The 15,621-nt window shown below is 33.6% G+C and overlaps 1 protein-coding gene and 1 long non-coding RNA gene across 4 annotated transcripts; both read right to left on the minus strand.

The window, feature by feature from the left end:
* Positions 1–5,092: 5,092 nt before the first annotated feature.
* On the minus strand, positions 5,093–11,479 carry LOC18439285 (protein NRT1/ PTR FAMILY 8.3). Its single transcript, XM_006849454.4, has 5 exons — positions 11,097–11,479; positions 8,105–8,210; positions 7,783–8,000; positions 6,611–7,167; positions 5,093–6,166 (listed from the first exon to the last, which is right to left on the minus strand). Exons 1-5 carry the CDS (start codon positions 11,157–11,159, stop codon positions 5,341–5,343), a joined length of 1,770 nt encoding a protein of 589 aa, XP_006849517.1. The 5' UTR covers positions 11,160–11,479; the 3' UTR covers positions 5,093–5,340.
* Positions 11,480–13,792: 2,313 nt separating this feature from the next.
* LOC148782211 (uncharacterized) lies at positions 13,793–15,497 on the minus strand. 3 transcript variants are annotated; one of them, XR_016053877.1, is made up of 3 exons: positions 15,045–15,497; positions 14,745–14,805; positions 13,793–14,535 (listed from the first exon to the last, which is right to left on the minus strand). It is a non-coding gene; the product is annotated as an uncharacterized LOC148782211 (long non-coding RNA). The 3 variants fall into 3 exon arrangements; XR_016053878.1 differs by having other exon boundaries at positions 13,793–14,802; XR_016053876.1 differs by having other exon boundaries at positions 13,793–14,805.
* Positions 15,498–15,621: the final 124 nt, after the last annotated feature.

Raw genomic sequence — 15,621 nt, forward strand, 5'->3', positions numbered from 1 at the left:
CAGTTTTACACAGGCAGTGCCTTTTGGAATCTAGTGATGAATTAGCTCTTCAGTTTTGCACAGGCAAATCCTATGCATCCAATGATGAATAAAGCTACAATTCATGTTTAAAAATAAATTTTTTGAGCGTTAATTCATGTTTGCGAATAATTCATGATGAAATCCTTTCAGTCTTCTTTTGGTGTGATATCTTTTATGAATTAGGTGTTGGTAGTGATGGGGAACAGAGAGAGAGAGAGAGTGATTTGAATATGCTTAATTTTGCTGAAAGCAAAGTGGCCACAATAGATTAAGCCTGCAAGGCATTGACCAAGTGTTCAGAGTCTTTAGCTGGATCTTGCACACGCTAGAGGGTTGGGAAAGCATAAGATTCAATATTTTGATCACAAGAATAAATCTATTTATTTGGTAAAAAAAAAGAAGAATAAATCTATTTATGTATGGAAAAAGTTATATGTAACGGCAAGGCTTTAAACAATCAAATTAAGATACATCCAAAACAATTTCACTAGAAAAGGGTGTTTTGATGCCCAAAAATTTTCAAATTGATCATCTCGATTTCAATACGCATGGAAATAGTGCATCTTGTAATGCATTTTCGAATCGTCAATTTTCAAGATTTTCAAGTGTTCATAGATCTGCTCGATCTACATTATTTTTTAAGCTTTAAAATTTATTATTACAGAGATAAATAAAGTTTCAGTTCATCACAAAGATTTCCAGTATTGAAACATCTTTCGACCGTAGTTGAAGTTGTGCCCTACTTTGATTGTTTAAGGCCGCCGCCTTATACAAACCCCACCCTCTTTTTTAAAGCCAAAGATTACTTATGATTTTGTGCTCCCTCACGTGTGGGACGACAAAATCCTACTTTTATTACTTGAGATATTTTTTGAAAGTGAAAGTATAACGCTCCCTTGCGTGTGGGATAACAAAATCCCGTCAGTATTGCTTAAGATTTATTTTTTGAAATTAATAGTATTACTTATGATTTTGTACTCCTATGGGAACAAACTTCCCACTTATTCCTCAGGCAAAAACTATGGGTATTTTTAAGATCATGAACTGCCAATTAGAAATCAACTTCCACAAAAATGTATATCCAAAGTATTTTACTCGAGGGAGCAATCATATATTATAATCATGCGAGAGCATACATAAATAAACCTTTAGCACTTCCCTGCAAGGGATTTTTTCACAAAAAGACTATATGATCCTTTTTAAATAAATTATTTTACTAATTTTAAGATTTCCTAAAAGAGAGCACCATATAGAAATCTTGTTTATATTGTATAATAAATCAATTGGAACTATTCAATAAATATGTTAATAGTTATTTTGTAAGTAGTAAGGTTTTGATATAAAATGTTAGATTTTAAAAAGAAATCATAAATTAAAATAGTTTTATTTCACCATATAGGAAATTTTTTTTAAAAAATATAAATTAAAATAATTTTATTTCACCATATAGAAAATAAGTACAGTGAAATATTGAATCTAGTGATTTAAAAAACGGATCGATGACCCAAATCGATCATCGCAAAAACCGGTAAAAATAGTGAACTGGTGAAAAAACACGTCCAAAAACAACGAATCGGTTAAAAATTAGTTCAAATTGAATCAGAGTTTTTACTGTAGCAAAACGCCGTTTACTGTAACAAATCAACGGTTCTCTTCTAGACTCAGACGATTTCCTAGTTATTGGTAGAATTGGCATGGACGACCAATTCCCGGGTCGGACAAGGCAATTTTGTATTGACCCAGCATGTTTCAAATCATTGGTCGAATCCATTGCAAATAGTTAATAAATATTTCAATCTCTATTTTAGATGAAAATTTTTATATAAAGGGTAATCTTATGGAAAATCATACATTAAAGCAATTTCTATAAGCATACTTTTAGAAGAATTTCAAAGTATTTAATATGTTTGCAATAAATATAATGTAGTTTAATAGAGTAATTTAATTGCAACTATAGATAATCATAAAGGAGTAGAAAGGAGGGAATCATATCATACAACGGCTGTATAATAATAAACCATCTTTAGCAACACTCATGTTTTAATAATCTTCCTCGCGCTTTAGGTGTTGCATTAGTAGCCGACTTATAATTGTATCTATTTTCTCGTAATAAAAAGCAATACTTAAAAGGAAAATATTGATATAAGGTTGCGACCTTAAAATGTAGAATTAATGATGCACATAAAAAATGCATCAGAAAAAATTATTCTAATGCTGAAAAATCCTCTAATTGATCATCTTGACCTCGAGATGTATGAATACGAAAAACAAAAATATTTTTAGTCCTAGAAATAATGCATTATCTAGGCCGTCCATTTTCAAGACTTTCATATGTTTATAGATCTACTTGATTTTAACCATTTTTATATTTTAAAATTTTATAATTAGATGTCAAAATAGATTTTTGGATAATCCTAAGAATTTTGTACACCAAAATTATATGTTATGATAACATTTAGAGATGCGACTTAATTGGATTGTTGCAATCTTATACAAGACACACCCACACTTAAAATAGTGAGTGACCAAAATTACCCTATTTGAATCTTAATTAACAATTTCAATTATATAATAATCTTAAAAATAGAATTACAAAAATTTTCTCTTTTGAAATTAACAACTATTTGTGATTCACATTATAATCATAGTTAAAGTAGAATTTTAACAAAGTATACATTAACATTTTTATTTCAAATTAGTATAACTAATTTCTAAAATTAGTTTTCAATTAACTATAACCTTGAAAAATCCAATTTTTTACTCGAAAGGTGAGACACATTGACATTTATAGTTTCTTATTAAAAACTATAATTCCACCTTGAGTAAAAAATGATGCTCAAATTTACAAATTGTTTAAATTATAAAATTACTATTGAACTTTCTAACACCACTTTTAGTTATGAAAACTTATTTATTGAATATAACATTGCTAAAAAATGACTTTGAGGTATGATTTCATAAATTTGCGTTTGATTTATGTTTACTTTTAATCACTAAGGACACTATGATCATAAGGGAGCATGCCATAGAGCGAACTTTTGGCATTTCTCTCATTCACCACATAACGCTAGGGACACGGAAGGACAAAAAAGACTTAAACATTTAATGATTATTATTTTTTAATTTTATGAATATTTTTAGGTTAAAAGATCATGAGATCCATTTTTTAGAATAATAAAATGTTTCAGTAATTTTATAGTTTCCTGTAATAGCAAGTTATTTAATAAATAAATAATTTTAAATTTTATTTGTAATTCATATTATAACGATATTTAAAATTTATATTTTGAAAAGTTCATAATTATAATTTGAAACAATAGGTGTAAACAATTTATTAAATTAATTTGATCAATGATAGCTTTGAAAATACAAAATCTTTACACAAAATGTGAGCAGCAATAAATTTATAATTTCTTATTAGGAAAAATTAATATTCCACCTTAACTAACAAATAGAGCTCAAATTATAAATTTATTTGAAGGATGAAGTTTCTATAGGGCCTAGGATTTATGAAAACAAAATAAAGCTTCACCTCAAATCCTCATCCGGAAAGCACTTTGGGCATAAAAAATCTTCATGTTGGCTATAAAATTAATTTCTAACACAAAAAATAAAATTTGAAACTACAAAAATGGTATAGATCTTAATATTTGTTACAATATACACTATTTTTGAACACTTGTTTTTGCGGTGAAATGGATGGTCTAGATATTTATTGCAATATAAACTATTTTTAGAACTTGAAATCTTAATATTTTTTTACAACCATAATGTTCAAAGATGAGATGGTCGATTTAAAGGTTTTTCAACACTTGCATTGCAATTTTTGATGAGTTATAAAAGTGAGGCTTTACTTATTTTGATAGGGATGCAGCCCTATCAAACCATTTTCATTAAACTTTTTAAGACCATTTTTAAAAACAAAAATGTATTTATTCAAAATAATATTTTAAAATTAACTTTGAGGTGCAATTTGATAAATTATATTTTAATTCATAATTATTTTTAATCAAGGAGAATACATTGAATCATGCATGTTTTCAATTATCTATCCATGACGTTAGATGATCAAATCAAAATGTAAGCCTAAAGTTAAAAATAAAAAGTATTATGCGTTAAAACCATAAGATTCACGAAATAATTTGATCACAAAGACTTCGTAACAAAACTCTTAAACCATCCAATGACATCCAACCCTCATATGATGAGTTGATGACAAGTCACAATCTTCTAGTAGCAGTAAGGCTTCCACCAAAAATTTTATTTGTCATCTTACTAATAGCATATACTTAACTATATTGATTTCATTCTCTCATTAAAATAATATTTTCTTTGTGTAAATTTAGATATAATTTAATTTTATATAAATTAATATTTTATCAATTAAAATAAAGGCATATGCATACATATGCACACAGATGCATGTGAGTGTAGAGAGAGAGATTTTAGGTCATTTATAAATCCTGTGGAGAGTATACCAGCTTAGGTGAAAATAGAAAACTCACCTGTTGGGATGGACTCAGAGAGAAAACTATGTAAATATTTGTCTCACTTCTTTAATTTTCTTCATTATTTTCCTTTTCTCTTTTTTTTTCCCAAACCTTGGTTTTTATTCTCTACACCAACCACCTACGGATTAGTGATAACCACTATGACCAAACTGTTACCCAGATCATATGGACCATGGAAGACTTCGTCCAAATGGAATGTAGATTGTTAGTAATGAAAACTAAAATCAGAAGCAGCCATAAAGGCAAAAACATAAAACCCACCTGCTAATGCAGGCTAACAGCAAGAACTTGATCTATAATAGTTTTCCTATAATTGCAAATAATTAAAATACGATATCTTTAAGGATTCATGTCAAAAATCTATGAAAACTACCACAGAATACGAAGACAGTGTAATCAAAATCAAGAGCTATCACATTCACATACAAAATAAGCAAAACCCAGGCAGGCATGCAAAATTCGTAAGATGAAAAGAGGGAAACAGTATAGTTTCCTCTCTCTCTCTCTCTCTCTCTTTCATCAGTGTATTTTCAACATGATAGAGATGAATCAAAATCACAAAAAGAAAATGAAGACTCGTAAACATAAAGAGAATCATGGTTGATACAGGAGTTTCTTTAGTTGATATAATAAATGGCCTCGAAAGGCATGTGAAACCAATTTTGGTCTATGAAATCAGGCACCATACCTTGAGTTTCTAGAAAACTCACTAAATAATTGAACAGTATATATATACAAGGAGATGCTCTCTCTGTGCTCCCCAAAGGAAAACCACGTGAACCCCAATGACCTTCACAACCGAGAATAGTTATGTGGCCCTCTTGCACTTGTATCGCCCAGCACAAGTAACATAGATCACTAGGTTCAGGAAGCTAAGTCCAGCCAATAACCAGAAGAAATAGTCAAGATGACCTTCGTTCAAATTGTCGGGTATCCAACCAGGGCTCCCCCCTTTCGTGGTAAGGACTGTAACAATGGTTAAAATGAAAGAACTCAAATAATTACCCAAGGCAGTGGTGAGGAGAGATAAGGCACTGCACAAGCTCCTCATCGCATCAGGTGACTGGTCATAGAAGAACTCCAATTGCCCAATAAAGGTGAACACCTCAGCTGCCCCAACCAAGAAATACTGAGGAATTTGCCAACAAATGCTCATGGGGACAGGTGTTGACGTGTCAAACACTAGATCATTGGCTCTAGCGATCTCTAAACGTCGGATTTCAACCACTGCAGCTGCTGCCATGGCTAATATTGATATAAATAAGCCGATACCCATTCGTTGGAGCTCAGAGAAACCTCTTGCTTTGCCTGTAAATCGCCTAGCAATTGGAACCAATACTTGATCATAGATTGGCACCCAAACAATGACACTGATCACATCAAAGACAGAGAGAGAAGCAGGAGGAATGGTGAAGGACCCGAGACTTGTATCTAAAGTCATTCCTTGTTCAACAAACATGGTAGAAATCTGGGCATAAACAGCAGAGAAGACGATACCGGTTGCCCAAATTGGAAACATTCGAACCAATATCTTCAATTCCTCAACTTGGGTGACCGTGCAGAGCTTCCATGGATTAGAGAAATTACCAGTTTTAGCATCAAGATCAGATATTGTGGCAGCTTTATCAAGGCACCTGAAGGAACGAGAGGACACTAAACCAATTAATGAAGTGAGTGAGATTGACTGTTGATTCATGATCAAATTCTTAAGATGGTGACAAATATTGTCTTCCTTTCTGAAAATGCCATCAGAAAGTCTCTATATTCGAAATGGTAGCTTATGCTATAACCTATTAATGTTAAAACGAATGTTAAAACGAATGTTAAAACGACAGGCTGTTGGGGCCATCACCATCCACCATCCAAGAAATAATGAATGAGAAAGCACGCGCGCAAGAGAGAGACCCACTAAAACAAGATATGACCCTAATGGTGGATCCACTCTATCGCTATCCACCATCCCATCAGACAGTCATGATCCCAACCAACTACAATATCACTCCACCATCAATTGGATTATACTAAGCATCAAATATAAACAGTGAAGTTAAAATAAGTGAGAGGAAAAAGTAGGATACTTGAATTCATCAGTATGCTCCAATTTCCGACTCCCTTGGATCGCGGAGTTCTTGTCTGATACTTCAAACAGGAGAGAACTATCATCTGGGACCTTGACATTCAACTTACGAATAGATGCAACTATAACTTGACACATTCTAGTTAGGGGGCTTCCTCCTGGCTTTTGAAACCTATATAACACCGTGCCTGAAAAAAAGCTTCCAATAGCAAGGCCCATGAATAATGTAGGAATTCCGAACCCTAAGCCCCAACCTGCATTGTCTTGGATCCAAACAATAAGGCTACTTGAAACAAGAGCTCCAATGTTGATAGAGAAATAGAACCAATTAAAGAAGGAACCCTTTTTCACACTCTCTGTTGGGCTGGTATCATCAAATTGATCGGCTCCAAACGAAGACACGCATGGCTTAATGCCTCCAGTCCCTAGTGCAATTAGATAGAGGCCAAAGAAGAACAAAACATACTGAGCAGGACTTGCTGAGGGGCAAATGCTTCCAGCACAAGATGGAGGCTTGAAGACAGAAACTGAGGCAGAAAGGGTTAATGTACCCATTCCCTACAAAAGAGTATGACATCTTGCCATCACTAAAAGGACCAAATAAGCAATTTGGAAGTTCAAAACAGAAGACATAAGATAACATGACAAATTGCATCTCTCTCTCTCTCACACACACACACACACACACACACACAAATATGCATGTGTGCGCATATATCTTGTACTTTATAACAATTCCCTTGGCCTCTGCATGCATCCATTGCCACACCCTATGAGAAAATGTCACAATGTACCAAATCCCTCACATGATAACACATACCTAATACCCTTTTCTACTTCTTGTTCTTGTTCTTCTCTCTCTCTCTCTCTCTATATATATATATATATATATATATATATACTCTCTTCTTATTGCCAGCACAAGAGCTCTATTCACTCCCTAACAGTATTTAGCAAGCAGCAATCAAGATAATGCCTTATAATAATCCAACGAAAAGAGAGAGAGAGAGAGAGAGTATTTAGCAAGCAGCAATCAAGATAATGCCTTATAATAATCCAACGAAGAGAGAGAGAGAGAGAGAGAGAGAGAGAGAGAGAGAGAGAGAGAGAGAGAGAGAGAGAGAGAGAGAGGGGCTAAGTGGGCCAGTTGGATTTTTATTAGTTCATACGTACAATGAAGTAAATTGTAGAGAACACCGCAATTGTCCGATATCTTCCCCAAATTGCATCAGCCAATAAAGCTCCAAGAAGGGGAGTGAGGTAACATGTACCTTGCCAAGTGGTAACATTTCGGGCGGCAGATACATTACCTTCATGAAGGATTTTAGTGAGATAAGTGACCAGATTTGTAGAAATCCCATAGTAGGCCAAGCGCTCACAGCACTCCGTTCCTGAACAAAGTCAATTAGCAATCTCAATGTCTATGACCAACAAAAAGAGAAAAGGCAGAAGGGCATGAGAAATTTACAAAACACATTGTTTTAAGAAGGAATACCTAAAATAAAGGGGCAAGCTTTCCAGTTGCCAGTATTGTGCCGTAAGACACGGTTTCCATGAAGGTCAACAGATCCATCCCCTGTGTATGGCCCTAGACTTTCACTCTGAGTACAAGAAAAAGGAGATATTAGGAAGCTAAAGCATAAACCAAAAAATAAATGGGCATTCAATTTCCAAACTTCCAACCTTCATCTTAAAGCTTGACATTCATTTTCTAATAATATTTTTCCATTAAATGGCCAAATAAGAAGTCACTCCATAGGTCAAAGAATTGAAGAATTCTATGACAGAAAATAAATCTAAGACAAGTAACAAATAAAAATTCCATATATCTATACCCAGTGGTACCAAATCCCGACTAATGCCAAACAAAAGATCAGCTTGGAGGTTGTGCTCCTTGTGGAGCAAAAGAATCAGTTTCAGTAATCCCGTAAAAGCAAACTCCACCATTAGAGTTCTCACTGGATCTAATGACTCAAGGTTTTCCTGCCATATATCCCACATTGAGAAAACAAAAACCTAAACCATGCAGACACTTTTGTACTCCCAATGGTACAAATCTCATAACCAAAAGGGCCGATCATCACTAATAAGTGACATGGGCTGTTTACTTAGTTTTTATTTATTTTTGTTATTATTGATTGTTTTAGCTTTCAAAAGAACTGAGATCAAATTATCCATAAAAAAAGGTCATGCAGGGTTTTAGTCTTACAGGAATGAAACCTTTTTTTTGTACATGCAATAGTAAACATCTTCCTCAACTTCCTGATCATCAAACAATACTTCACTAGCATTGAGCACTCATTAAAGTTCTTGGGAGTCATTTGCCCTTTCTCTACACTGTTATACAGTAATAACACCAAAAGATCCCAATTTTCTCATAATACATTTCTTTTATAAAGCAGAAGTGAAGCAAATTAACGTTAATTGCAACTTCACAAAAGGTTTTGAATCTTTCGGCCCTATGTTAAAAAAAAAAGGATGCGGATGCCTAGGCGGTCACCGTGCACCTTGGCTCTAATCTATTTAATTCTAACATAGGCATTTTTTTTTTCTGAGCGATAGCCTATTTATTTCAAACAACAATATCCCAATCACTTCAAATACATATATGACGGAATATACAAAATATTTTTTTACTTTTTCAAACATATTCTTTGTTACATAATAGGAAACCATACATTGCACTGATCCGTAGTCAAATTTCTTATAATTTTTTGTGGCACTTAGCCACATTTCTTAATTTTCTTCTAATTAATCTGCCATCCAACTAAAACAATCAACTAACCCTAATATGTGAGGGTTCCCTTGCACATTTAGTACCACATATCCTCAAGATTGGTCCTTTGTAGCATCAACAATAATCTCAAAATCATGTTTAAAGAAATAAAAAGCCATATTTCTGAAATAATCAATGAAATCACAACTCAATTCCTTAAATTAAGTATTACATGCCCCCAGCTTACCATGAGTTCCCATTAGAGCAGCCAAAAATCAGTGATATGATCCCAAAGCTTGTAAGCCCTCCTTAATAAGTTTAGTAAGAGGGTGTACTCTTTTTCAGGATTTCGTGGGCTAGATTGCACAGCCCAGCAACCCCCCACCCCCCACCCCCACCTCCCAAAAAAAAAAAAAAAACTTTTCCCCCTTTTTGTGTGGAGGGAGGAGGGAGTGGGGAGAGTACTTTTTTTCCCCTTGGCCAATTGCGTTTTTCTGCCCTCAACCAAGTTGTACCAAGGCTCCCACCTAGGCGGCAAACCTAGGAGCAAGGACGCCCAGGTGCCCCCCAGGTCCCATATAGGCGGCCTGAAGGATGAATTTTCGAACATTGTTTCAGCCATATCTCTACTACACATCAGTGTGCTGACTCAAGGACTAAAACCATAGCAAGAGGTTGAAACATGGTTTTGTGAGAATAGTGCAAAGTAACTTCATGAGGAGTAGGCTAGAACCAAACCCATGGAACCATCCTATCCAAATATGTCTACTTCATTGGTTTAGCCCAAACAACAATGACTTGCTTCTACGGGTACAAACGAAGTATTAAGGACCATCCTACTATAAGAGGACAAATATCTTATTAAAAACAATCCCCCACTTTCGTCAACAATCAAAGATCATCCAAAGTTAAGCTTCACAAAGGCCTAATAATTCTTTTAAACTCTATTTAAAACTTTTGACCGCCATAAGCAATCACATGACCAGCAAATTACATTTTCACTCATGTAATCATAATGCATGAAAAGCTAAAAAATATGGAGAAAACGAGAAAAAAAACAGAGAGATAAAATTCCCTCTCTGGAAAAATAAAACTAGTTTGAAAATAAATTGCTCCCCTACAAATCACCCATACGAGAAAGATCCATATTTCTTCAATTCTATTTGGAGGAAATCTTGTACTTTTATTCGTCCCGTCCTATTTGGAAGACTTCACAGCCTTAGCCCTTCTCTTCAGTCATGAGAAGCAAGTTAATTTCCATATGAGAAAAAAAGCAGAAGCCGAGAACTTACTTTATCATGCTAAAAAGGAAACAGAGGGGGGGAATTCTCAGTGACCTAATCAACATCATCATCATCATCGTCAAAGCCTTTACACAATAATGTGAACAAATAGATCCAAATCAGAACATGACCCAAATAAGAAAGATGTGGAATTTTAGGAAAACCCATGTGTTCTCTGAAATTTTTGGGGAAATCTCTTTAGGATGGGTTAACAAAGATTCAATTTTTCTCAAATTTTGGAGAAATTATTTAGGTGTGAATTAATAATGTTTCCGACCTCAAAAGCAATGTTCTATATGGATATTTCAATTTTCAGATGGCAAATATCTCCAAGAGAAAGGGGAAATGATAAGTAGAATTCATCTAAACTAAAGGAAGGCAGGAAAACATAGAGATAATCCAAAAAACAGTCCAGTAACCTCTAGAGAGAGAAAGATTGGGTTCATCAGTGGACAACTTGAAAAGAAGATCATAAAACAAAATCTGACCTTTAAAGTACCATCTTCAAGCAGAGATTCATCAAGCAGCCTCTCCTCCTCTTGAGAACCCATCTCACCCAAAAATCAGAGAACCCAAGTCTCCCCAAATTCTGAAGAGTGGTTTGGTAATGGGGAGGAGAGAGAGAGATAACAAAGGTGTGGATCTAGAGAGAGAGTTTGTACAAAGTACAAACCAGAAAGGGGCAATATGTAGATTTAGAGGGCGAGAGGGGTGCAGTTGGATCCCTCGTTTGAGATTGGTACGAATGACGTCAGGATTTATCATGTATGGGAAAATTGTTAGATGAGATATGGCCCATAGATGCGAGGGATTATATACTAAGAGAGCATTTATTTTTTAGTGCGGTTTGTATGGATTTAAAAATGTTTGTGATATTTTTAAAATATATTTTTATTTTTAATTATAAAATTTAAAGTTTTAAAAATAATAAAGATGGAGCACACAGGTAAAAGCTTAAAAATTGACAGTCCTAAAATGTGTTACTAGATGCACTATTTTTAAAACTTGTAATCTATTTTTTTTCTCATGTCCATACATCTTGATGTCGAGATGATCAATTTGAGAATATTTAGGCATCAAAATGACCTCTTTTAGTAAAATTTTTGAAGTGAGCTCAAATTTGAGGCTATATAAATTTTTTCCTTTATCTTTTGTACATTGAGGGCACAATCATTATTGTCTCTTAAAATGAGTGGTTGTAAGGGTGTTATTGAATAGACATAAAGTTCTAAAACAAAATTCTAGAACTTCATGACTCACTCTAAGGCATCTAATGAGCGGGTATGATTGTTACCTCCATCTAAAAATAATTGAAACTAACGATCTAAATGTTTTTTAATAGAATTATTATTCTAAGTTTTTAATATTTATTTACTTTTTTATATTATATGGGGCCAGGCATGGGCGTATAACGCCCAAACACCGTTCCTGTCCTAGTCCATTCTCAATCTGGATCAACGATTCCTAATGTGGATCATCGAATTTCAAATATTTGTTAGATTCTAAAATTTCCATATCGCATTCATCTCAAAGATTTGTATTATTAAGATAGGGAAAATATCTCCATATCCCATATGTTTGGGTTTTATTTCTTCGTAAACCCAAGGTTTCAAAAAATATCTTCTAAACTTTGGCCATTTTAAACCTATTTTTTAACCTAAACAAATGTAGGAAATGCATATTCTTTTTAAACCCAATCCTTTCTCTCTCTTCACCTATATATCTCAAACTTCTCTCTTTCTCTCTCTTTCTGTGTCTCTCACTCTCTCTCCTCCTGTATTTCTCCAAATAGTTATCTCTCTCCTCTTGGTAACCTTTCACCTCTATGAATCCCTTCTCTCTCTCTAGAAGTTTGGAAGGATGGCTTTTAAAAAAAGTATGTCTTTTTAGATTTGTTTGGCTCAAAAATACAAATTTAAATTGACTTAAGAGGTTAGAAGAAATAAAATCTATAATTTTTATGTCTCAATATATTTTTTAAAACCTTGGATTTATTGTGAAATGAAACTTAAAACCATAAAGTATGGAGATATTTTTCCTAGTTCCCCTCAAAATGGTTCAAATAATGTCTCCAACATTGGACGCAAAGTGTCCATTTGATAGATGATCAAAAGTAGACTTTAAAGAGATTAACATCACTTTTCTTAAAGTTACTAATTGATAATCAATTTTTTTTTTCTTCTTGCAAAATTCTCAACTCTCTACCATATAGCAAGTATATGTTTTAAAATACGATTTTTCAAAAAATATCCGATTTTTGGAAATCTATTAAGAGTTTTGAGTTTTTCAAAAGACATTAAAAAACTCATGTTTTTTCAATAGAACTGAGATAAATCCACATTTTCATCTTTTCTTTTTTTTAAAAAGAGGTATTCCCTATAAATTTATGTCTTCATTGATTTAATATATTTGAATTTTGGTTTAGAAATAAGCATAATAAAAGTGAAAGTAAATTATGAATCTTGATTTAATAAAAATTTTCATAAAAGTTTTCACCAATATGTGCCCTTAAAAGAAGTGCAATATATTCTCCAAAAATTGCACTAACGAAAAGTAAAAGTGAGTGAATGGTTTGAAGGTACTTGAATCAATTTGGGGATCCAAGTATTACATTGCCCCTCCCAAGTTTGGTCAGATTTTTCTTTTACCCAAGAATGGTTATCTTAGGAATACAGAAGCACATTCTACACTTCTTCCTTGCCCTAAATACCTAATAACATGGGAAGATTTCTAGTGTGCTACTAAAAACCTTCATTGGTTTATCTATCAAATAGACAGTCCAGAGTCAATTTTGTAGTGGCCATTTACTTTGGAAATTTCTTTAAGCTATACCTCATTTTCTTTCATATGTTAGTCATAGATATGAATAAAAACAATCAGGGAATTTTTGAGGTCAAATAATTTTATTAAGATGGCGTTTTGCTTCCTACCTCTATTTTAGTTCTACAATCTAAAGTGAGATTGGAGGTATCTTAAAATCAATCAAGTAAAAATCTACATTGTACTAGCGAAGTATCTGCCAAGTACCTAAAGAAAATCTAATAAGGTAGTCTATAAATAAATAAATAAATTGATCAAAATAACACAAAAGAAACATATATAATAAGACTATTTACTTTTAGTATAAGTAAAGCACAATCATTTTCAACTATTAAATGTGAAATTTAATGGCTAAGAGTGTATCTTTGTTTTTTTTTAGAACATTAACTGTTGTATTGCAAAACGGAGTAAAGGTACATCGGTATGAGGCAAAGAAAGGAACCCTCAGAAAGGGCTCCAAGTACAAAAGCTGAGGGGTGCAAAAACAGGGTGGCAATCCCCTAAAAAGGATTAAAAAAATGCTATACACTTAAACTAAAATAAAATTACATTGACCGGACACAAAATTCAAAATAAAATTTTTTAAACTGTGTCATATTTTAAGCTATCGGATTTCATGCCTGATGTTAATGGTGACCTGACACCTGAACATGTGTAATACAAAGACCTTAGGTTCCCACCTAGCTCTCATATTGACTTGCCTTGATCCATTACAATATTGGTGGCCTCTTGGCCTAAATAGCCGCAGTAAAAGCTTGCCTTGATCCATCACGATATTGGCTGCCTCTAGAACTAAATTGAGAAGCAGCAGGCCTAGCACCAGCAACAGCAGCAGCATCAAGACCTGGAGGTTTCTTAAGTGCAGGTGTTTTAGATGCACTCAAGTATGTAGCAAGAGAACCCGGTCTCAATGAGTTTGGATCTGAACGTTCTGGAAGTGGAAACTCTAATTTTAAGGGACCACTGATTGAACGTATACTTCTTACTGCTGCATCAAAAATCTGCAAATTTTTTTTAAAAAATAAAGCAACTGAGAATAAAGTAATTTCATGATAGAGACCCCCAGTCACAAATTGCACGTAGACTTCTTGCTGCTGCATAAAAAATCTGCAATAATTTTCAAAAAAATAAAACAATCGAGAATAAATTAATTTCATGATACAGTCCCCGAGTCACACTGAGGTTTTAGTTATATACTTACTCGTTATGCCTTCTGACATCTTAGTAGGAAACAAATAAGTTATAGGGACTTGAAAGATGAAGAAAGAAATCGCAAGGAACTATCTTCGCAGGTAAAGGTAACGGTCAAAGATTACCATTCTTTCCAAATTATAGATGCCCTTGATACTCTCTCATCTTCAATGGGATTAATAACTTCTGTACAAATCAGGAACCATTCATAAAAACTTAAAAAAGCAAATCGTTATCAGGTATATAATCCACCAAGCGCCAACTAACCATTCAAAAATGGGGCTAACTAACATTACATCACAAGAACTTTGAAATTCAAAACAAGACTATATTGGATCTATAAGAAAAGAAATCAATTCATGAAATAATCTTAATCTGCTTATCACACAAGTAACTAAAAAAAAAAAAAAAAAAAGGACTTGTACCATGGACAATTCTTGCACAGGAAATATATATTATAATCCAATCACCAATTGCCATCACCTATTAACTAATCTCTCCACATAACAGCACCCTACATGAATAAATCTCACAATAGAGGTAGACAGTGCAACCACTAAGCATCTCTAATAAGTAGGTACGTGAGGATTTTTTTTTTTTTGAGAGAGAAAAAGGGGAAGGGGGAGAGAAAAGGTAAGCTTCAAGCAGGAAAGACAGTTTCTTTTGTAACTTGGATGGGAAGCAAAGGTAAATTTAACATTAGACTTTGTACCGAGTATGAGTATTGTATGATTCATCCGGATCACATTACACACATTTATCTCTCAGATTTCCTTAAAGAACTTCGCCTAAATCGCCATCCTTTTTAGGATTGAAACACTTTTATGTATAACACATAGCACAATGACCGTATTAATGGGCTTTCAGGCAAACTGGCAAAGTATTCCGTGGACTGGAAGGAGCACCTCTCCAATGGCTGAGATTTCACATGGTCATATCTAGTGGTCAAGTATTAATCTCATATTTTGTTTTTTTATTTATTTAAATACAATATTTATCTAT

Source organism: Amborella trichopoda, chromosome 4 (genome assembly GCF_054954075.1).
Source record: "Amborella trichopoda isolate Santa Cruz 75 chromosome 4, AtrichopodaSantaCruz75HAP2 v2.0, whole genome shotgun sequence".
NCBI lineage: Eukaryota > Viridiplantae > Streptophyta > Magnoliopsida > Amborellales > Amborellaceae > Amborella > Amborella trichopoda.